The following is a 23,258-nucleotide window of genomic DNA, read 5'->3' as shown; positions in this document are numbered from 1 at the left end:
TATTTTTTTAAGATTTTATTTATTTATTCATGAGAGATACAGAGAGAGGCAGAGACACAGGCAGAGGGAGAAGCAGGTGCCTTGTGGGGAGCCCCATGCAGGACTCGATCCCAGAACTCCAAGATCATGACCTGTGCCAAAGGCAGATGCTCAACCGCTGAGCCACCCAGGCTTTCCTAGGGTCTACTGTTTATTTTTTAGTCACAATTTTTAGTTACACTTGCCTTGTTAAAGATATATCAAATGCTTTTAAGTATTCCATTTTAATTTCTCTGTTTTTTAAAAACTATACCTCTATATTTTATTTTATTAGGTTTGCTTCAGTAATTACAATATCCAAAACTTATCAGTCTACTTAGAGTTAGTATTGTACCACTAAATGGGTTTCAGTTACCCACCTCCTCATCCTCTATTCTATTGTTGTTATGTATTTTACATGTACATATGTTATAAACTGCAAAATGCAGTATTTATCTGTGCTTTAAATTGCCAGCTATCTTTTGAAAAAATTAAAAGGAAGAGAAAAAAATGATAATTTTTTATATTTACCCAAATACTTAACATTTTGGTGCTCCTGTTGATCTGAGTTTTCCACTGGTACCTGTGCCCTTCAGCTCAATGAATTTCCTTTGGATTTCTTCCAGTGCAGTTTCCTAGCAAAATTTTTTTTTTCCATTTTTCATTATCTGAAAGATGTCTTTATTTTTTGCCTTCACATTTTGATGACTATTGCCACTGGATATAGAATTCTGGGTTGACAGAGTTGTTTTTTCTTTTTCTTTTTCTTTTCAGCACTTTAAAGTATTGGGGATCCCTGGGTGGTTCAGCGGTTTGGCGCCTGCCTTCAGCCCTGGGTGTGATCCTGGAGTCCTGGGATTGAGTCCCGCATCTGGCTCCCTGCATGGAGCCTGCTTCTCCCTCTGCCTGTGTCTCTGCTTCTCTCTCTCTCTCTCTCTGTCTCATGAATAAATAAATAAAATCTTTATAAATAAATAAATAAAGTATCCTCTGGCCTCCATTATTTTTGATGAAAAGTCACTCTTATTCCTATCCTATTCTCCTATATGTAATAAGTCATTTTCTCTGCCTTCCTTGAAATTTTTTTCTTTATCTTTGGTTTTCAGCAGTATGATTATAATGAGCCTATGTTTAGTTTTCTTTGTATTTATCCTATTTGACATCCACAGAGCTTCTTGAATATGTAGATTAATATTTTTTTTTACCAAACTTGGGAAATTTTTTGCTATTATCTCTCTTCTTTTCTTTTTCTTTCTTTCTTCTTTCTTCTTTCTTTCTTTCTTTCTTCTTTCTTCTTCTTTCTTTCTTCTTTTTTTCCCCATTGTCTTTCTGCCCTTCTTCTGGGACAACAAATACATGTAAGTAATGACCTTTGATGTTGTCCCACATTCCACTAAGTTTTGTCTCAGAGTACTCCTCAGCTACTCCATACCCCACATGGTCTGGGTGTACCCTTAGATAAAAAGCTGTAAAAATGCAAGTCTTATTCTACAGTTCCTTTCTTTCTTTCTTTTTTTTTTTACAGTTCCTTTCTTTCAGGGATCAAATTCCTGCCAATTTCTGCCTGCTTTTGGCTGTTTGGTGCCTTAAAATTATTGTTTTTAAATATTTTGTTGATAATTCTTACCTGTTTGAAAGTTAGTCCAACACAAATTATTCTATTATTACTCAAAAAGCTATAGATTTTTAAAAATATTTTCCTTCTGGCTATTATAATTCTTACAATTTCTAAAAGCTTTCAAATTCATAGTTGTTGTTTTTTTAAGATTTTATTTATTTATTCATGAGAAACAGAGAAAGAGGCAGAGACGTAGGCTGAGGGAGACGAAGGCTCCCTGTAAGGAGCCTGATGCGGGACTTGATCCTGGATCCCAGGATCATGCCCTGGGCCAAAGGCAGATGCTCAACTGCCTAACCACCCAGGCATCCCTTAAGTTCATAGTTTTTTTTTTTTTTCTTAAGTTCATAGTTTTAAACTTGTATATATTTGGTTATAATATCTACACATAATGACAGTTTTCTTCTTTCTTGGGCTTCTTTTTGTCTAGAACCTCCCGAACAATATTAATTAATAGTGGGAGTAGTTGGCAAACCAATCTTGTTCTTTAATGATAATGACTTTAGTTTTTCAGGCATAAATGGGATATATATCTCTCTTAGGTTAAGAAGGTATTTTTTTTATTTCTATTTAATACAGTTCTGTCACAAATAGATGATAAATATCATCAGGTGAGGTTTTTGCCATTTATCAACCTGCTTGTATAGATCTCTTTTTTAAACTAATAAATAAAAAACACAATACATCAATAATATTCAAACATCTTTATATTCCAAGGATATACTTTATATTATTATTTTAATGTACTGCTACGTTTGACTTACTAGTACTTTATTTAGGGTTTTTATATCTATATTAACTTTAAAGTGATTCTTTTTTATGCTGTTTTAGAACTGGAGTTATGATGACTTTTAATAAATGATTAAAGAAGCTTTCTCTTCTTTGCACTGGGATAGTTTATGTTGAATGAGAATGATTGATTACTTAAAGGTTTGAATGACATTTATATAACTATATGAATCTGAACTTTTATTTTTTTTAACAATTTGACAAAATTTTCTTCTTTTTCCCTGGTTATTAGCCTGTTCAGGATTCAGGTTTTCCATTTCTCAATTCAGTTTTAGAAATCTATGTTTTTCTCAGAAATTGTTTCACTGTGGTTTTCAAATTTATTTACATGGCATTTTATTTTGTTTACTTACATAGGCCCTTATTTTTGAAAATTACTTTCAAAGGGGAAAAATGATAACCAATATCATAAAACACATTATATAAAAGCACAAAGAAGAAAATTAAAATAACTTGAAATCTCACCAACTTTATGAAATATTCCATTATCTTATTAAGAGTACTGTATTTGTTGTTGCTTCCTTTTATTCTGCTTCATTTCTGTATATTTGTGCTTTCTTTCCCTTTTCCTTGATTACATATGCAAATGCTTTATCAATTTACTGGATTTCCCACTCACCTCTGAAAATTTCCAGCTGTTAAACACTTATTTAGCATTTATACATTTTTTCACTGTTTCTAAGGTCAGTGGTTTTTTTTTTTAAGATTTAATTTATTTATTCATGAGAGTATTTATACTTACAGAGAAAGAAAGGCACAGACAGACACAGGCAAAGGGAGAAGCAGGCTCCATGCAGGGAGCCCAATGCGGGACTCCATCCCGGGTCTCCAGAATCAGACCTTGGGCTGAAGGCGGCGCTAAACCCCTGAGCCACCCGGGCTGCCCAAGGTGTTTTGCAATGGAACCCTTTTCAAAATTAAATTCTTCTGTGAAATCATAATGTATAAAGAGATGAAAGCCAAGTGCTTGTTATTAAGGCAAAGGGGACAGAGGGAGCTTCCCAGAGTCCCTCTCAATTGACCTGCCTCTGCTCTTTCTCTTTCTTATCAGAGGGTTGTGACTCCACAGAGCACTGTTCTGATTTATTAATTCTGCTTTTATCTTTATTGTTTCCTTCTTCCTATTTTCCACAGGCTTGCTTTATTGCTCTTTTCTGATTTCTTGAGTTTGATGCTTTTTTTCTTATTTAATACTAGAAATATTTAAGTCTATGAATTGGTCAGGACAATACTGGTTATATCTTATAATTTTTTATTCAGGCTATTTTCTCAGTATGTTGTAATTGCAGTTTTGCATTTCCTCTCTGACCCATGACAATGTAGGAGTGTATTTTCAATGTTCAGATGTGAAAGGTTTGTTTACTCTTTTTAATATTGAGTTCTGGGGGATCCTTGGGTGGCTCAGCAGTTTAGCGCCTGCCTTCAGCCCAGGGCATGCTCCTGGAGTCCCGGGATCAGGTCCCACATCAGGCTCCTTGCATGGAGCCTGCTTCTCCCTCTGCCTGTATCTCTGCCTCTCTCTCTCTGTGTCTCTCATGAATAAATAAATAAAATCTTTAAAAAAATAATATTAAGTTCTGGTTTTATTTTATTCTTAGACCTAAAATTTTTCCTTTAAAGCTATAAAACTTTCATTTTCTGATGCTTATTTTGTGGAGAGGCCATTTTGACTCTGTTGTTTTGTAGGCAACTTATTTTTTTTTGTCTGAGTCCTTGAGGGATGTTTTCATTTTTCTTCAATTTTGAAAGTTCAGAAAGGTATACACAGGTGTTGTTCTTTCTCTTTCTTTCTTTCTTTCTTTCTTTCTTTCTTTCTTTCTTTTCTTTCTTCTTTCTTTTTTAGTAGCTTCATTGAGATACAGTTCATATAACATGCAACCTACCCTTTAAGTGTACAATCCAATGGCAATTATCACAATAAATTTTAGAACATTTTCATCATCCCAAAAGAAAACTTGAACCCTTAGTCTTCACTCCCCAATCTTCCTCCCTCCTGCAGCTGTAGGCATCCACTAATCTAACTTTATGTTTCTATAGAGTTGCCTATTCTGTATATTTCATATAAATTCGTTTATATAATATGTGGTCCTTGTGACTAGTTTCTCTCACTTACCATGACAATTTCAGAGATTCACCTACATTGTAGCATGTATCAACATTTCATTTTCTTTCTATTGGTGAATAATATTCCACTGTATAGATCTATCACATTTTATTTATTCATTCATCAGTTTATGGACATTTGGGTTCTTTCCCAAGTGGGAAAGAACATACAGGCTATTAGGAATAATGCTGCTATGAACATTTGTTTTCATTTCTCTTGGGCGTATATCTAGTAGTGAAATTACTGGGTCATATGGTAACTCTCTGTTTAGCCTTTTGAGGAACTACAAGACTATTTAACAAAGCAGCATTTTAGATTCCTGCCAGTAAAATATGAGGGTCCCAATTTTTCTATATCTTTGACAACATTCATTTTTATCCATATTTTTGGCTGTAGCATCCTAGTGAGTGTGAAGTGGCATCTCATTGTGGTTTTGATTTGCATTTCCCTGATGACAGTTGATGTTGAGCATGTTTTCATGTGCGTATTGACCATTTGTATATCTTCCTTGGGTAAATGTCTGTTCAGATCCTTTACTCATTTTAAAATTGAATTGTTTGTCTTTTTATTATTGAGTTGTAAGAGTTCTTTATATATTCTATAGATAAGTCTCTTATCAGCTATATGATTTGCAAAAATTTTCTCCTGTGGGTTCTTTTCACTTTCTTGATGACATCCTTTGAAGCACAATAGTTTTTAATTTTTTGATGTCCAATTTATTTTTCCTTTATTGCATGTTCTTTTGGCATCACATCTAAGACACTTACCTAATTTTGGAAATATTACCTAATCCAAGGTCACAAGGATTTATGCTTGTGCCTTTCTAAGAATTTTATAGTTTCACATTTTACATTTAGGTCTTTCATCCATTTTGCATGAAATTTTGTATGTGTGAGGTAGGGATCCAACTTCAGTTTTTTTGCATGTGGATATTCAGTAGTTCCAGCACCATTTGTTGAAAAAATGTTTTTTTTTTCTATTGAATTGTCTTGACATCCTTGTCAAAAATCTATTGATTATAAATGTGAAGGACTATGTCTGAAGTTTCAATTTTATTCCTTTGATTTATGTGTCTATCTCTTTGTTGGTACTGTATTGTCTTGATTACTGTAACTTTGTAGTAAGTTTTGAAATCAGAAAATATGAATTCTGGGGTGTTTGGGTGACTCAGTCAGTTAAGCATCTGCCTTCAGCTCAAGTCATGATTGCAAAGTCCTGGAATTGAGCCCAGCATCCTTGCTCAGCAAGGAACCTGCTTCTCCCTCTCCCTCTGTCCCTCCCTGAGCTCCCTTCTCCCCTCCCCTGTTTGTGCTCTCTCTCTCTCTCTCTCACCCACACGTTCTCTCTCTCTCTCAAATAAATAAAATCTTTTAAAAAAAGTGAATCTTCCAAAGTTCTTTTTTTTTTCAAAGTTGTTCTGGCTATTCTGGGTCCCTTGACTTTTCTTTTTTTTTTTTTTTCCCCTTGACTTTTCAAATGAATTTTAGGATTAGTCAGTTTTTGCAAAAAAGTCAACTGAGATTTTTATTGGGATTGCATTAAATCTTTAGATCAATTTGAGGAATATTGCCATCTTAACAATAATGTCTTTTCATCTATGAACAGGGATGTCTTTCCATTTATTTAGATCTTTAATTTCTTCCAACAATTTTTTTTTGCAATTTTCAGAGTTTAAGTCTTGCACTGCTTCTGTTAAATTTATTTCTAAGTATTTAATTCTGTTTTATGCTATCTTAAGTGGAATTTTTCTAATTTCATTTTTGGGTTGTTCATTGCTACTCTATAGAAAGACAGTTGCTTTTGTATATTAATCTTGTATCTTGCAAGCTTACTGAATTTGTTTATTCTAGTAGTTTTTAGTGGGTTTTGTTATATACAAGATCATGCAATGTGCAAGTAGAGATAGTTTCACTTCTTCCTTTCTAATCTGGACTATTTTTTTAATTTTTAAAAAGATTTTATTTAATTATTCATTTATTTGAGAAAGAGAGAGAGCATGAGTGGGGAAGAGGTGGATGGAGAGAGAGAGGCAGAGTTACTGCTGAGCAGGGAGGCTCAGTCCAGGACTCTGGGATAGTGACCTGTGCTGAAGGCAGACATTCAACCAACTGAGCCACCCAGGCGTCCTTAATCCTTCATTTTCTTGTGCAATTGCCCTGGCTAGCACCAGCATAATGTTGAATGTTCATGGTGAGAGCAAACATCCTTTTTTTTTTTTTTTTTTTTTTTAAGATTTTACTTATTTACTCATGAGAGACACAGAAAGAGAGAGGCAGAGACACAGGCAGAGGGAGAAGCAAGTTCCATGCAGGGAGCCCAATGTGGGACTTGATCCCAGGACCCCAGGATCATGCCCTAAGCCGAAGGCAGACACTCAACCACTGAGCCACCCAGGCGTCCCAGCAAACATCCTTATATTGTTTCTGATCTTTAGGAACTAAGGGAAAGCACCAGTCTTTGGCCATTATGTATAATGTTAGCTGTGGGGCTTTCTTGAAGCTGCTCTTTATCAGGCCTAGTAATTTTCCTTCTATTCCGAGTTTACTGGGTATTTTTTTATCTTGAATTTTGTCAAATGCTTTTTCTGCTTCTACTGAGATGATCATATGGTCCTTGTCTTTTATTAATAGGTGTATTGCATTCACTGAATTTTAGGTGACATTTATTTTTATCTTTTAATTCAACTTTCCATTTCCTCATTCTTTACACTTCAGAGGACTTTAAAGGAACCCATTAAACGACATATGCAATAGACATGATGCAAGCCTTAGAAGTTGATGGTGTTCCTCTGTGAGATTTTCAATTTCCAGAACTTTATACTTCACCAAAAGTACTAGTGATGGCTATCTAGGATTTTTTTTTGTTGTTTTGATGTTATTGAATAGTATGAATGTAAAACAAAAATTTAAGCATGCTTATGTAACCCAACTGTATAAATTCATAACATTATGATTTGATAGCATATATGACATTTTTATACTGTAGGCACTGTTTTGGAGGTGGGATATTTTAACTGTGTTATTTATATACTTTTTAGGGATGATAACCCTTTTTTGCATAATAAAGTATGTAGCTGGTATTTTGGGCAATTGTGATCATTATCAATGTACTTTGTCTTTGAAAATATCTAGATGCCCCTCATTTCTTTCAACATAACATGATTTGTTTCATATTATATATTTCTATCATGTCCCTATTTTATAATGTATGTTCACATTAATTGCAGTTTCCTTCTCTTGGATACATTTTTCTTTTCCATGTGAGTTCATTCACTTGGTTGCATTGTCATTTTCATTGATGATGCATTTGCTAATTAATTTTTCTTCTTTGAATGCCTGCCCTTTTTGTTCCTGGTTTTGTAGTTCAGCTCTATTTTTTATTTCAGCTCTATTACTAGGGTTTCTTTCTTGCTTGTGTTGGCCTGTGACCTTCTATGACTGATTTGTAATATTTATAGGTTTATGAAATTGACAGTCCATCCTCTGGCATCAGAGATAATTAATATTTCAATGTTTCTTTAAAATGGTTTAGAAAAATAGTACTTTTGTGATTAATATATATATGTATGTATATATATATATATACACATACATATATATATGCATTGGCATTCCAAGTTTATAGCAAGGTCTTGGATTATCAGAAGGCATCACTTATAGTTATACCTAAAGTTTTATGTATTTTTTATTCAGGTAAAATATACATGACATAAGATTTACTGTTTTAACCATTAGTAAGTATACAGTTTTGTGGTATTAAGTACATTCATATTGCTTTGAAACTTAAAAAAAATTTTTTTAAGATTTTTTTTTTCATGAGAGGCACAGAGACAGAGGTAGAGACATAGGTAGAGGGAAAGGAAGGCTCCCTGTGGGGAGCCTGACATGGCACAGGATCCCAGGACCCTAGGATCACCACTCGAGCCCAAGGCAGATAATCAACCACTGAGCCATCCAGATGCCCTGAAACTTTAAAGTTTTTAAAGAGAAGATAATACTCATTTTTAAATTCTTCAGATTTTCCTATTTATCTCCTAATACTTTCCTGTTGACCAGATTTCTTTTTCTTTTAGATGCTGAGGAGTTCTTGGCAGAAGGTTTGAGGAATGAGAACCTCAGTACTACTGCAAGGGACCACAGAGACCATATTCTACGAGGCTTCCAGCAAATCAAAACTAGGTTTGTATAAACTGATTTCATTTCTCATTAGCTTTGAAACAATTCATAGTCAGTAAAATCTGCTTTCATAGTATATAAATTAACAAGGTAGAACATATTTACTATAGTTCTTTATACTCGACAGAGGTTTAATAAGTATTTACTGAGTTGAATTGGAGATAGGCAAGCATGGTTAGTGGCGACTAGTTTACCAAAATAAAAATGTTTTCATAATAATGTATCTTAAGATAATGAATCTACTTTTAGCTTTAGATTGTTATGTTTATCTTTATTGAATACTTTTGCAAAATATGTGAAAAGCTAAACACTTATGCTTGTCCAAGTTACTAAGAAAGATCTTAGGGAGTTAGAGATAATTAATTTTTGTTATAATTTTTGGTCCTGATTTTACTTCTACATCTCCTTCCCTAAAAGAAAACTTAAACCAGACTTATCCAGTTGATTCTTTGACCATATTGGAATGCTTTACTCTTAGACTGGTGTGGAGTATCATGTTCATTGACTTTTTAAAATAAAAGGTCCTGACTTAATTTGTGCCTTTTAGAATGTGAGCATCTGGCAGATACATATACTTGCCTGCGGTAGACAAAAATAAAAATTTTCTTTTACAATATATTTCCTGCCATCTTTTGCTTGAAATATGGTAACTGAACGAGAATTGGGGATACGTTTAGTATTATTTTAAGCTTTCTCAACCTGATGGCAATGTGGTTCAGAATGTTTGAACTAAGTACTCTTAGAGAAGAGAGAACATCTGTAGGGTTATGACTAGGATTCAATTTGTGTGCCTGACTGATCTTAGCATCTACCTTAGAAACCTCACTGAAACTCCTTAGAAGCAGGGAGTTTTATCCTTTGGAAGGGCACAGCCAGAATCTATTCCCTCCAGAAATGTGAGAGAACCTCACAAGATGCCCTGCTGGATCTTAATCGATCTTTCCTGCTGGCTAATTAAGCATCACTTTTACTCAGCAACTGGGGACTGTGTAATTATCAGCCTGGGTTGCCCTGAATAATTGAAACAAACAGAATGCAGAAGATGGGAGCTTTCTGCAAACATGAGAATATCTATAATTTTTGGTATGCTGGAAGAGTGTTTAAAACAAACTTCTCCATAATGTTACTTTATTAGTAGATAAATTTAGATTTACCTGTGTATCTGAAGGCTTAGTTAGTAACCCATAGAATTTTTTTATTTTCACAAGCTGGACTTTGCATTATAGGATTATTATAAGGATTGCCTGAGGAATAGAGGTGGTATTGTTTCAAACTGTATGACAGAGAAAGGGAAGCCCAAACTATAATTGTGTAATGATGATGCTATTGATATAAATTTGTGATAAGGAATGCAAGAATAAATGTTATGCACCTGTATGGACAAAGATACAATGAAGAGGAATTCTCTTTTCCCATATTTGTACCACAGCGTTTGGAAAGGGCTAAATCTCAATCTTATATTGGTAATAAATGGTGATTTTGTGGCAACTCATTGTTACCAATTGCATATTACTTATTAGTCCTCTTTTTACTTTTTATTTTTAAATGTATTCCCTTTAAACATTTAAAAAATATTTATTTATTTATTTATTTATTTATTTATTTATTTATTTATGAGAGACACAGAGAGAGAGGCAGAGACATAGGCATAGGGAGAAGCAGGCTCCCCATAGGGGAGCCTGAAATGGGACTTGATCCTAGAACCCCAGGATCACACCCTGAGCTGAAGGCAAGATGCTCAATCACTGAACCACCCAGGTGCCCCTCCGTTTTTAAAATTTAAATTCAATTTGCCAACATACACTATAACACCCAGTGCTCATCCCATCAAGTGCCCTCGTTAGCTTAGTGCTCTTTTTAAATTCACATGCACACGTCTATGCACACACACAGAAGCTGTATTTGTTATGGGATGGAGAAGGTTCCTTGTTCTCAAAGAACTTGCTGTGTGGTTTGTGGGATAGACATTCAGGAAATAATCAGCAGGAGCTTTAGGAAACATCTGATGGGAGCTTTCTGTTCATTGATTTGTTGCAAGAAAGATGACACTTTATTTAGAATTTCATAATTATCAGATCATGCAGGAAATGAGGAGCCAGAAATTAGATACTGTACCAGAAAATGGAAAAATGAGAGTTTACTTTGGCAAGCTGTTTGAAATTGCCTTACATCCACCCATTCAATCTTCTGGTAATGTAACGCTTGTTTTATTAAATGCTCTTCTTCAGTCATCATATTGCTTCTATAGTCCTGTTTATGGCTGGTCAACATTATAGACTATATGTATTGATACTGAAAGCTTGTTCAATATCAGCCACATTTACTCTTGTTTTGTGGCATTGTATCTCATGCCAAAAAGCTAGGTGTGAAAAGAAATCATCAAACTTGAGAATTAAATGTGTGTGGCAAATTGCCATGTAACATGGAAAGAATCACTGAAAGTTGTTTAAAGGATTGTATCTTTAGGCATATTAAAGTGATGATATTTTAAGGTTTGGTACATTTTGGGGTATAGGAACCTATCTATAATTATGGTTTGACACTTCAGAACTTACTTGAAGGTGGGTAAGAAATCTCAAGCAGGATAATCTGAGAAGGCCACTTGATAGATATAAATACTACTCTGTATACACACACATACACATATATCCCCTTTACACACATACACGCAACTTTCCACTCTATCTTTGTTGTTTTCTTGCTTCAGTTCCTCTAATTCTTTCCTCAAGTTGAGCTGCTTGAGAATGAAAAGAGTAGAGAGTAGTGAAAATACCACTGCCTCTGATTCTTGGTCAACTCTAGAGAGTTGGCCCTAATTTTTATGGTGACTCAGAATTCAGTGGTGTTTGCCACAGCTATGGAATTGCCAGAAGTCAAAGTGTCTGACTCCAGCACAACTATTATAATGTGCTATTTGCCACCTTTCTGTTGTCTAGCATGACCAGCCCCAGGAAATGAGAGTTGTGTCAAGAGTCATGGATGTCCTCCAAGTGCTCATCTATTTTTCAGCACAAGTAGTTTAGCTGTTCTCTTTCCTCCCAGACTTAAAAACAAACAAATAAAAATCATTATCTGTAGCTCTGTCTGCATACTAGGTTTTTTATCCTTACCAATGAAGGATAATATATTCCATGTAAAACAAAATCTTAAAAAATGGTAATTCCTGTGATTCTGGAAGTGAAGCCTTTTGTAGTATTCCATGTCCTGAGCTATAATATTCATTGTTCTTCTTCCAACTGCCTCATTTAAACCTTCTCCCTAAAATCTAACAGCTTTCACATTCTGAGTCCAAGTTTTCATTGAGCTCTTTAGAGAATGATTAGGATGAAAGCCAGGCACAGGCTCCTCCTGTTTTATTATGGTGGTCACTGCAGGATCAGCGCCAGATGTGGGACACCTGGAATGAAGCAGACAGAAGCTGCACTTAGACACTTGATGGCGGTCTCATGCATTTGCAGAAACAGTCGAGCATTCCTTAAAAGTTTTATTCAGGGGAGGCCATCTGACAGCAAGAATAGTGGGGGAGGGAATGAAGAAAATGGAATATTTTTATTACTGTGGTAAGGATATATTCTTTCTTGATGGCCTGTTTTGGAACAACTAGTCATTTATGCTCACTGTTGGAAGTGAAGGCCAGAGCCAATGGAAACAAACTTGGAGTATTATTTCCTTCTGTGAAACTTAAAGGAGTTCCAAAAAGAGACAGGTAGATTTATAGCACGTTGAAAGGGAAAGAAATCAAGAAATAGCTTTCTGTAACAGGACTATGGCACAAAACCCACAAAACTCAGGACGTTTAATGTACAGACTGAAAGAGTATCTTGAACTTGTCTCATTGTGGGTGGCTAGTGTGTAGCTCCACGTGACACATGATACATTAATATAAATATAAAAACAATTCAGTTTTCTTTGGGAACTTCATGTTTTTCTTTTCAGATTAACATGGATTTAACTTTAAAGCAGGGTTTAACTTAAAAATGTATCATCAGGAACACCTGGGTGGCTCAGTCAGTTGAGTGTTTCACTCTTGATTTCGACTTAGGTCCTGATCTCAGAGTTATGAGACTGAGCCACGTGTCAGGCTCTGCTCTCAGTGGGGAGTCTACTTGAGATTCTTTTTCTCCATCTCTCCCTCTCAAATAAATAAGTAAATACATAAATAAATCTTTTAAAAAATAGAATGTATCACCAGATGTCTTTGTAGTATAGGAAGAGAGACAAAGAGTCGGATAACAGGCTTTGGGAATAAAAATTTCAAAATAGTATACTGTAAATATCATTACCAATAATTACATAGAAGATTTGACTTTTCATAAGTGCTAGTAATTGAGCTTAAACACCCCAAAAGAAAACACATTCACATGAAGCATGCTTAAAGAGAACTAAAATAGGGACCCCTGGGTGGCTCAGCAGTTGAGCGTCTGCCTTTGGCTCAGGGCGTGATCCAAATTCAGGGATCGAGTCCCACATCAGGCTTCCTGCATGGAGCCTGTTTCTCCCTCTGCCTATGTCTCTGCCTCTCTCTGTGTCTCTCATGAATAAATAAATAAAATCTTTTGAAAAAAAGAGAGCTAAATATAATGTACTATTAATACGTTTGTGTTATTTGCAAGTTTAGTTATTTGCTTGTAACATCTTTCTGATGCTTGATTTTGCTATTTACACTGGAGTTTCAGTGCCAGCTCAGAAAAAGAAAGAGGAGGAGATATTTGTACAATCTATCTAAGTTTCAATAGCTCTGAAAAGGCTCAAAAGTTGTAGCAATAATTTCACCACATTTTGAAGGCTAATAATTCATTTCTTCCTTTCCCAATCCTATTCCTGCTTCCCATTATCAAACCAAGAAAGAAAACAGTCCTGCAACAAATTCAGAGCTATCAACTAATCTTTTTTTTTTTTTTTAATTTATGATAGTCACACAGAGAGAGAGAAAGAGAGGCAGAGACATAGGCAGAGGGAGAAGCAGGCTCCATGCACTGGGAGCCCGACATGGGATTCGATCCCAGGTCTCCAGGATCGTGCCCTGGGCCAAAGGCAGGCGCTAAACCGCTGCACCACCCAGGGATCCCAACTATCAACTAATCTTATATACCAAATTCCTGTACTAGTATTCTGTTATTCAGTGAATGTTTGTTGAGATTTTTCAACTGTGTTAAAAGATTTTTGAGGATATACTTATCTGGCAATGAGGGGTTCTATTTATTGTTCCTTTGAGCCTGAAATGCTCTGCAGATTTTTAAAGATTTTTTATTTATTTGAGAGAGAGAGAACACAAGCAGGAGGAGGGGCAGAGAGAGATAGAAAGAGAAGCAGGCTCCTCATTGAGCAGGGAGCCTGATGTGGGACTCAATCCCAGAACCCTGAAATCATGACCTGACCTGAAAGCAGATGCTTAACTGACTGGGACACCCAGGTGCCTAAGACTGATATGATATTACCCATTTCTGGACTCTTGGCTTAACCTGGAAGGACGGGTCATCTTATTATGTGATGTTTCCTAGCAGGCTTCTGTTCCTCCCAAGCAGCCTTGAAATGTATAATTCGCCTTTTAATGTTATGATGATGATTATCCCATATATTCTTTCACTTGTGAGGCTATCTTGGGATTGGTACCAGATCCAAGATTAAATTGATCATTTTTTTTTCTTTTACACTAGATTATTGTGGTGATATTCATCGGCAAGAAGCTTTTCCTTTTGGGCATCCTATAAAATAAATATTTTATATAAGTAATTCTGATATATAATAATATTTTAATATTTTTTCATGCTAAGTAATAGGTAGGTTTTTTTAAGCATGAAAAAAGCATGGATAAATAAATGTTTTCCTTTCAAAAGTTTTTATTAAAAATTCTGAGTACTGATCTCTTTAAACAGAAAAGATAGTCTATCAAGAGCAAAAGAAATTTTGAAATGGGACCTAGGAAGCAGGCAAGTGATGAGCTTGTACCCTTCAGGTTGGACTAACTACTAGAATAGTAAGCTGAGCATACTCTTTAGCCATAGACTTAGGTTGCTGAAATTTGCTTTACTCCTGATAGAATTACAGCCATTGCTATCACTTGGGCACATTCCTATTATCTACTCAGTATGGATTTGTCCTGAAAGGTCTCAGAAAATCCTGTGTCAAAATTTTAATACAGGAAGCTTGTCTATTTGTCTATAAATAGAGGGTCTTAATTCATACCTTGTGTGAAAAGATCATTTGTATGAAATCACTGCCTTCATTTTACCACCATTGCTTTGGCCTTGATTTTAAATTTCATTTTATCTGGAGCTAGTCTTTTATTCCAGCACTGCACTATTTCCTCTACTTATAGAAACCCCATAAAAAAATTGCCTCTCAGTATTCAATATTTTATTTCCAGGGACCTTGTGGTGTGGGGCCTTCCTTATTGTGGTTTTCTTTGATTTGCTTGCTTTCTCTTATTTTGGATATAGATCCACCCTGTATCCACTTTGTGAAACTAGAGCAACGGGGAGAGAAATATAAGAGCACTAGGTCAGCTGTCAGGAGCCAAGCTCTTTGTTCTGATGTTATTTCTGTAATGCTGACTGATTCAATTGAAGATTCCCCTCACAATGATCTTATGGTTTTTGGTTTTTTTTTTTTGAAGTTGCCCTCTCCAACATGTTGTTTGGAATTTTTTTTTTCTAAATGTTACAAAATGCAAACATTACCAACCAAAGTTTGAAACCTCTGATATCTTTTATGGTGTTGCTATGATTTTTTTTTTTAATTTGGAAAATGATGCAGGAAATTTCATTTCTTTGGGATTTTATTTTATTTCACAATTCTGTTGAAAATGAGTTGGGCCTAAAGTGGGTTTTTATAATCGCACCATGTGAATCATTTCTTCTTTGGAAGCCGGATCTTCTCCCCCACTGTGTAGCCTCATCTAGTCTCCCCGAAGTGCAGTGCTAGCAGGGTTGATAATGAAATGCGGTCCTACTTATCACGCTCAGCAAAGGGCTCAGAGAAGATGGGGGATAAAATCAGTCCCACAGGAACTTCTAGAGTGCTGGATATCCATATTTAACCCCCATGCATTTAAAATGGAAATGAGATATCTTAGGGTTTTAGTTTTTGATTTACACAAGATGTCACCGCCTCCTTGGCAATGGGAATATTTTACAGACCAACTGCTGACCTGTTTGGGAAGATCTCAGCCTATCGCCCCAGGTCCAATGTAGTTTCTTCATATTTCTTTCAAAACTCTCAGCAGTGCTTTGCAATAGCTTTGATTCTTCAGGCTTCAAAGGATGCCCCTTCCAGGGCCAATCCTCTGAAAGAAAAAAAAAAAAAAAAGGAAGATCAGTGTAGGGGAACAAACAACTCATAAAGGATGGGGCAGCTCTCCCTGTGGCAGTTCTTACTGTAGTCAATTATTAGAGAGTTTACAAATCAGTAGTACTACAGCTTTGCAAAGCCAAGAAAACTACAGTTTAATGCTAGTACTTCATTGCCAAATGTTCCTGGAGTGACCTAGGCTTCAAAAGTCCAGCTTCAGATTGTTGTATCATAGATACAATGTGGCTTATATAAGATGCATTATTATTTAATTCTCAAACTCAAGCTCTGTCTTGAGTTTGTGAGCCTTGTTGAGGTTCTCATGATAATTTACAGAAGGCTCTGTGTCCACATAATCTCCAGTTAGCTATTTCTCTAAGTTAATATAAGTGAGTGTCTCTCTCATTTGCGAATCCTGCCGTAACCACAAGATCCATTTTGCAATTTGGTAACTAATACCTTTTACCATGTCTATCAAGTGCCCTTGTACCTTTGTTGGTGAGAGACCTGGAATATAAGAAATTACTCAAAGTGATAGAATTAATAAAAGATTAGGATTTAGAACTTAGAATTTGTAATTGGTTGCTTAGTTCACTTAGCTAAGCCATTACAAAAGATGAATTGTCATTTTTCAGAAGATTATTGGTTTAAAAGAACTGTAACTGGGGATCCCTGGGTGGCTCAGCGGTTTAGCACCTGCCTTGGCCCGGGACGTGATCCTGGAGTCCCGGAATCAAGTCCCGCATCGGGCTCCCTGCATGGAGCCTACTTCTCCCTCTGCCTGTGTCTCTGCCTTTCTCTCTCTGTGTGTCTCTCATGAATAAATGAATAAAATCTTTTTTTTAAAAAAGAACTATAGGGATCCCTGGGTGGCGCAGCGGTTTGGCGCCTGCCTTTGGCCCAAGGCGCGATCCCGGAGACCCGGGATCGAATCCCACGTCAGGCTCCCGGTGCATGGAGCCTGCTTCTCCCTCTGCCTATGTCTCTGCCTCTCTCTCTCTCTCTGTATGACTATCATAAATAAATTTAAAAAAAATAAAAATAAAAAAGAACTAACAAATACTGAAGTTTAGTCAATTATACATGCATACTAAAATGGAGGAGTATACTAATGAATGGAGGAGTATACTAATGTCTAATGTATACTAATTTATTTTGAAATGCATCAAAAAAGATAGATGGGTAGATGAATGGATGAGTGGGTAGATGCATGGATGGATATGTGACAGAGCAAATATAACAAAATGTGAATCATAGAGGCTAGGTTGTAGGTATATATGGGGTTCTTTCAATATTTATGCATATTAGAAAATTTTCATAATACAATGTTATGAAAATATTTTTTGTTTGACTTTGCATTTCAGAAGCCATGGATTTCATTCACTGTGGTTTAAGAAAACCATACACTTCTTCAATTTGGAAATGTAATAAACATAATTGGGGTTTTTAAGGATGGTGATTTTCTAGGAATAACCTTATTATTTTTGTTATTTTAAGTGAACTAAAGGATGATCCTCCAGTTTGTTATTCCTGACATAAGTAGCTAACTTTTTATACTTCTTTAAAACTTCTAGGCCAGCAATTATGGAGTGCTGAAATTCAATTCAAACATTCTGCCCAGGAGATCCTGAAATTTTTATTTTTTTTAAGGAAAGGCAATTTCTGACTTTTCTCATAAATTTGATAAAAGGAAAGCTAATATGAGATTGGTAGTCCAGTAGGAAATGGAACTCAATTTTACATTTTTAAAATCACTTTATGGTATTAAAAATGACAGAGGTTAGAAACAAAGCTCTTATTCTTTCATTGAACTAGAATTGAAAGTGGCAGAAAATCATTTTGGCCCTAGTGCAGTAAATGTTATCACTAAAACATGTTCAGGGGATATTAGGATAGTCTCTCAAGCACTGGAGACAAAAGTTCACAGAACAAGAACTGATTTTTCTGTCCTTATCTTGAAATTATTAGATGTACAGGAGATGAAAGTATCTTAGCTCTAAGAGGACAGGGGATGGAGTATGTGTTGAAAATGATAATGTCTCCATTCTGGAGAGAGGTAAAACGGAGAGAATATGGTGGAATAGGTATCTCAGTAGTGACAGGCATGATGGAGGGAGTCCACAGGGATGGGGAGCCAGCACCTGAACAACCTCAGGACTGGGGAATCCAGAGCCAGAAATAATTATACTTGTGCAAAATTGTGAGCTGATGATGAAATGAAAAGCCAGTGATTCTATTCACTAAAAGAAGAGCTGTTTGAAGATTTTATTTTACAGGGAGATTAACTGGAGCTGTCAGCAGATACTTTATTTAGAGAATCCGATAGGAGGGAAATTTTAAGTCCGTGTGGGAAAAACCAATCATTTTTGAGTGTGCAGTGTGATTATTCTTTAGAATTTTGTGTAAATGGAGCAGGTTGGTAGGCATATGTTTGCTGATCCTACAGTGATTAAAATTCGGAATAAGTAAGGCTCTTGTGAAATTGAGTTTTCAGGTTCCATCCAGTGTTCTATACTGCCATATGGCATAACTAGAATTAATTGCTGTTCCCAGTCTCTTATTTTTTTACTGAATATCTAGGTGCCCTGTTTGAAATATTAGAGGTTCCACAGAAGTATTTAATCACATGAGATAGATGTTTGACATGTTCACGAAAGCAGTGTGTGTAGCTAATAGTTGCTTGGGAGAAAAAGCCCTTTGGGAGGCTTTCTACCCCCTTCCCATCTTTTTATTAGAAAAAAATGCATGGATAGGAGAATTAGCAAGGGAAAGAGGAAAGATTCTCAGAGCTTTATAGGTCAGTGTAAATAGAAAAGGTAAAGCAAGGTATCTTTTGCTAGTCTTTAGCTCCTTGATACTCCAAATGTGGCCTAGGGACCAGCAGTGTCAGCATCACCTGGAAACTTGTTAGAAATGTAAAATCCCAGGCTCTCTTGAATCAGACCTACTGAATCAGAATCTGCATTTCAGTATGATCCCAAGGTTATTTGTGTGCATAGTCACGTTTGAGAAGCACTGCTCTCACACATACTTTTAATTTCATTTCAAATTCAGTTTCTTGGAATGCAGAATACATATTTCTGGAGATTATTAACTCTTTAAAGGCATGGATGATCTTATGTTAATTAAAAAAAAAGTCTAGCATGGTGCAGGCATGTGATATGAGCTCAATAATGTGAGTTGAATAAATGGGAAGGGGGTACTGTTATAACCAAAACCTGTGTTTTTAGGTCCTAGGCTAAAACTTAAAACAAGAGACCCTCTTTATTAGGAAATTTATTCTTTAGTAGGCAGCCCCACATACTCTTTTCCAAAGATAGGATGCTTTCTTTTTACACTGTTAGGAGGTACAAGACCTTTGCAAACATGCTGCCCATCTCTTCGTGTATCTCTGATGATAACATCTCTCTAAAATTCTGTGAGAGAAGTTTACCACAGAACTGCTGACCCTACACTGGCCTTCTGTGGGAGCATGGATACTAGTCATTACCACCATCTCTGTAAGCTGTCACCAGCCCTCTGTTTCTGGTCATCATCCTTCCCAGTCAGTTTTGCATGTCTTGTCTCTACCATCTCTCATCTCTCCTGATGACCTCTCCTCTAGCCCTTTCCCCTGTGTTTCTTATGACCCATGTCTTTTTATAATCAAAGTCCACTGCATCGTCAACCACTTTGCTCCATCTCTGCCTTAGGAAACACAGCTCTTCCGCAGGACACTGTTTTGCTTGCAGTCATCTAAAATAGAATTTGCTTATTTTCCAGAAGTGTTGTTGGCATTCTTTAAGCTTCTTGCTGCCACTTCTAGACTTTTCCCATTCAATTTTGTCCCATCCTCTCCCATTTTGAGATGTGTCTACATGACGTCATAGTTCTCTGCCCCTCTGTCATCTTTTGAGATCACATTCCTCCTCACACTATTTGAGGACTGAAGCAGTGACTCACAGTTATCCTCTTTTGTTATTGCTACCCCCTAGGAGTCTCTCTTTCTTAAATTTAGCTTCCCACCCTCTATTACAACTTGTCTTTATCATAGAAATATGCTCAAATATCTCCTAATATATTTATTTAGAATTTATTTATTTATTTATCTATCTATCTATTCATTTATTTATTTATGTATTTATTTATTTGAGGGAGGTATAGAGACATGAGTAAGGAGAAGCAGAGGGAGAGGGACAAGTAGACTCCACACTGAATGTGGAGCCCAAGCAGGGCTCGATCCCATAACCCTAAAATCATAACCTGAACCAAAATCAGGAGTCAGACACTTAACCAACTGAGCCACCCAGGCACCCCAAATCTCTCCTAATATTAAGAAAAACATGACATCCTACACAGTGATTCCCTCTCCAGCTACTGTTCTGTATCTCTTTTTTTTACAGACAGAAGCCTAGACTAGCCATTTCTGGTTTCCTGTTCTCTGGTCACTCCTTATTCCTCTATAATCTAGCCTCTGCTCCTGTCAAGTTACTCTTGCCAATATACTGGTGACTCTCCAATTGCCACATCCAGGGGACACTGTTCACTTACTCGGTCTCTGTAACATCGGACACCATCAATAGTTTCCTTTTCCTCAAAAAGTTAAAACAAAACAAAACAAAACCTCTCCTTCTCTTCACTCCCATGATAATAGCTTCTACTGGTTTTTCTTCTTCCTTGCATTTATACAGTCTTTTTTTCCCCCTAGGCTCATGCGTGGGCTCATTTTTCTGCCCTGCCCCCTTTACCATAGCCCCCTCAGGCTTGCCTCTGTCCTCACCACATTCTTCAGTTGCACCCATGTCCATAGCTCCATGACTTCCTCTGCGGTTTTTATTTTATTTTATTTTATTTTATTTTATTTTATTTTATTTTATTTTATTTTATTTTATTTTATTATTTATATGAGAGACACAGAAAGAGGAGGCAGAAACATAGGCAGAGGGAGAAGCAGGCTCCATGCAGGGAACCCAATGCAGGGCTTGATCCCGGTGCTCCAGGATCACACCCTGAGCCAAAGGCAAATGCGTTTAACCCCTGAGCCACCCAGGTGTCCCTTCCTCTATGGTTCTACAGCTCAATTGCAGTTCTCTTGGCAAGGCATCAGGCAGTGTATTGGATAGCTCCTTCTGGGTGTCTTAGAGATCTCCAAGTTTATAAAGCTGGGGCAGACCCTACTGGATGCCTACCCAGCAGGCACCCTCCATTCTTCCTTGACAACAGAACTCTACCAACCTAAGGACGATCATGATTTGAAGGCCATGACAGATGTCTGATAGCTTCTCACAGGACAGTCTTATGCTTGGGAGACAGCAGTACATTGTAGCAGTAGCCACCTTAAGATATGACTCTGTTCTAAGGTGTTATAGCAGAAATACAGGAAGAGTCTAGGTCTTTCATGCTGCTGTTGGCCCCTGCATCAACCCTGGAATCACCTGTCTCCAGACTTTCTCTTTTGAAAGAAAAATAAACCTCTCTTTGTTTAAGCCTTTGTCAGTTGGATGTTCTGTTACTTGTCCGAAAAATCCTGGGCAGCCCCAGTGGCTCAGCGGTTTAGTGTTGCCTTCAGCCCAGGGCCTGAACCTAGAGACCTGGGATCAAGTCCCATGTTGGGCTCCCTGCATGGAGCCTGTTTCTCCCTCTGCCTGTGTCTCTACCTCTCTTTCTCTCCCTCTCTGTGTCTCTCATGAACAAATAAATAAAATCGTAAAAAAAAAAAAAGAAAAATCCTGCTTGACTGTCCAGAACTGAGCTCATTTTATATTCTGCTCACCCCTAATCCCAAATTCTGCTTTTCTTAGGCCCAGGTCCCAAGGCAGAATCCTGGGAGTCATTCCTGACTCCTTTGTCTTTACTCCTCAACCCATCAACAAGCCTATTGATCATTCATCCTAAATCTGTCTTCTCCTTTCCCTTTGTCATTGGCTAAACTTCAGCATCCATAACGTTTTACTCAGAGCATTGCAAAACTCTCCTTTCTGGTACTCTAGCTTAAGTTTCTCCCTGTTCCAGTTTATTCTGCTCCTCCATTCTGTTGAAAGGGCAAACTTATAAGTAAATATATAAACAAATCATTTTTTAAAAAGATGTTATTTATTTATTCATGAGACACACACACACACAGAGAGAGAGAGAGAGAGAGAGAGAGAGAGAGAGAGGCAGAGACACAGGCAGAGGGAGAAGGAGGCTCCATGCAGGGAGCCTGACATGAGACTCGATCCTGGGTCTCCAGGATCACGCCCTGGGCCAAAGGCGGCACTAAATCACTGAGCCACCCGGGCTGCCCTATAAACAAATGATTTTTTTTAAAACTTTTTTTTTTATGACAGTCACACACACACACACACAAACAGAGAGGCAGAGACACAGGCAGAGGGAGAAGCAGGCTCCTTGCACCGGGAGCCCGATGTGGGATTCGATCCCGGGTCTCCAGGATCACGCCCTGGGCCAAAGGCAGGCGCCAAACCGCTGCGCCACCCAGGGATCCCCATAAACAAATGATTTAATCATGCATGCTCTAGAAGATGTATTGATGTGGGACGATAAAGATATAAGTGAAAAAGTAGATTAAATATATATGTTAAACCTCAGAGAAAAATGTCTGAAAAAAACCCACTGAAATATTTTTTAACTTAATTTATTTAAGTCATCTGTACACCCAGTGTGGGGCTTGAACTCACAACTCCTAGATCTAGAGCCATATGCTCTTCTGGTTGAGTCAGCCAGTCATCTAGCCCCACCAAAATTATTTTTTTAAGATTTTATTTATTTATTTATGAGACACACACACACAGAGAAAGAGAGAGAGGTGGAGACACAGGCAGAGGGAGAAGCAGGCTACATGCAGGGAGCCCGATGCGGGACCGACCCGGGGACCCCAGGACCACACCCTGGGCTGAAGGGTGTGGGCTGAAGGCAGTTGCTAAACCGCTGAGCCACCCAGGGATCCCCTACCAAAATGTTAATGATGATAATCTTTGGCAAGGGGAGTTTGAGTGATTTTTAAGTTTTCCTTTTTGTTTATTTATATTTTCCAACTCTGCAGTGAATATGTATTTAATCCTAAGTCATTGAGATCAGAGCCTTTCCTGTTTTAAAAAGGACAGAGACTTAGTAGCCAAAGAGTATTTGGTTTCCAGTTAGGAAAGGAGTTGGAACTGAGGGGAATAGATATGTAGAAAGAGAAAATTAGGCTTTAATTGTGTCACGTAGCCTTGGGTCACTCCTGTGCAAATATGTGTAGAGCTATATGTAGAGGTGTTTTACTCTGTGGCAAAAAACATAC

The 23,258-nt window shown here is 37.0% G+C and overlaps 1 protein-coding gene across 1 annotated transcript in view; it reads left to right on the top strand.

Annotated features, from left to right (window-relative positions):
* SKAP1 (src kinase associated phosphoprotein 1) overlaps positions 1-23,258 on the top strand; it is a 280,023-nt gene that overhangs the window by 18,159 nt on the left and 238,606 nt on the right. Inside the window, exon 2 of the mRNA XM_055328928.1 lies at positions 8,602-8,707. Coding sequence (XP_055184903.1) covers positions 8,602-8,707 — 106 coding nt within the window. The remainder of the gene's footprint in view (positions 1-8,601; positions 8,708-23,258) is intronic.

The sequence above is a fragment of the Nyctereutes procyonoides genome, unplaced genomic scaffold, assembly GCF_905146905.1.
Source record: "Nyctereutes procyonoides isolate TBG_1078 unplaced genomic scaffold, NYPRO_anot_genome, whole genome shotgun sequence".
Lineage (NCBI taxonomy): Eukaryota > Metazoa > Chordata > Mammalia > Carnivora > Canidae > Nyctereutes > Nyctereutes procyonoides.
The sequence above is the reverse complement of the archived record's forward strand: the minus strand, read 5'-3'. Positions and strand labels throughout refer to the sequence as shown.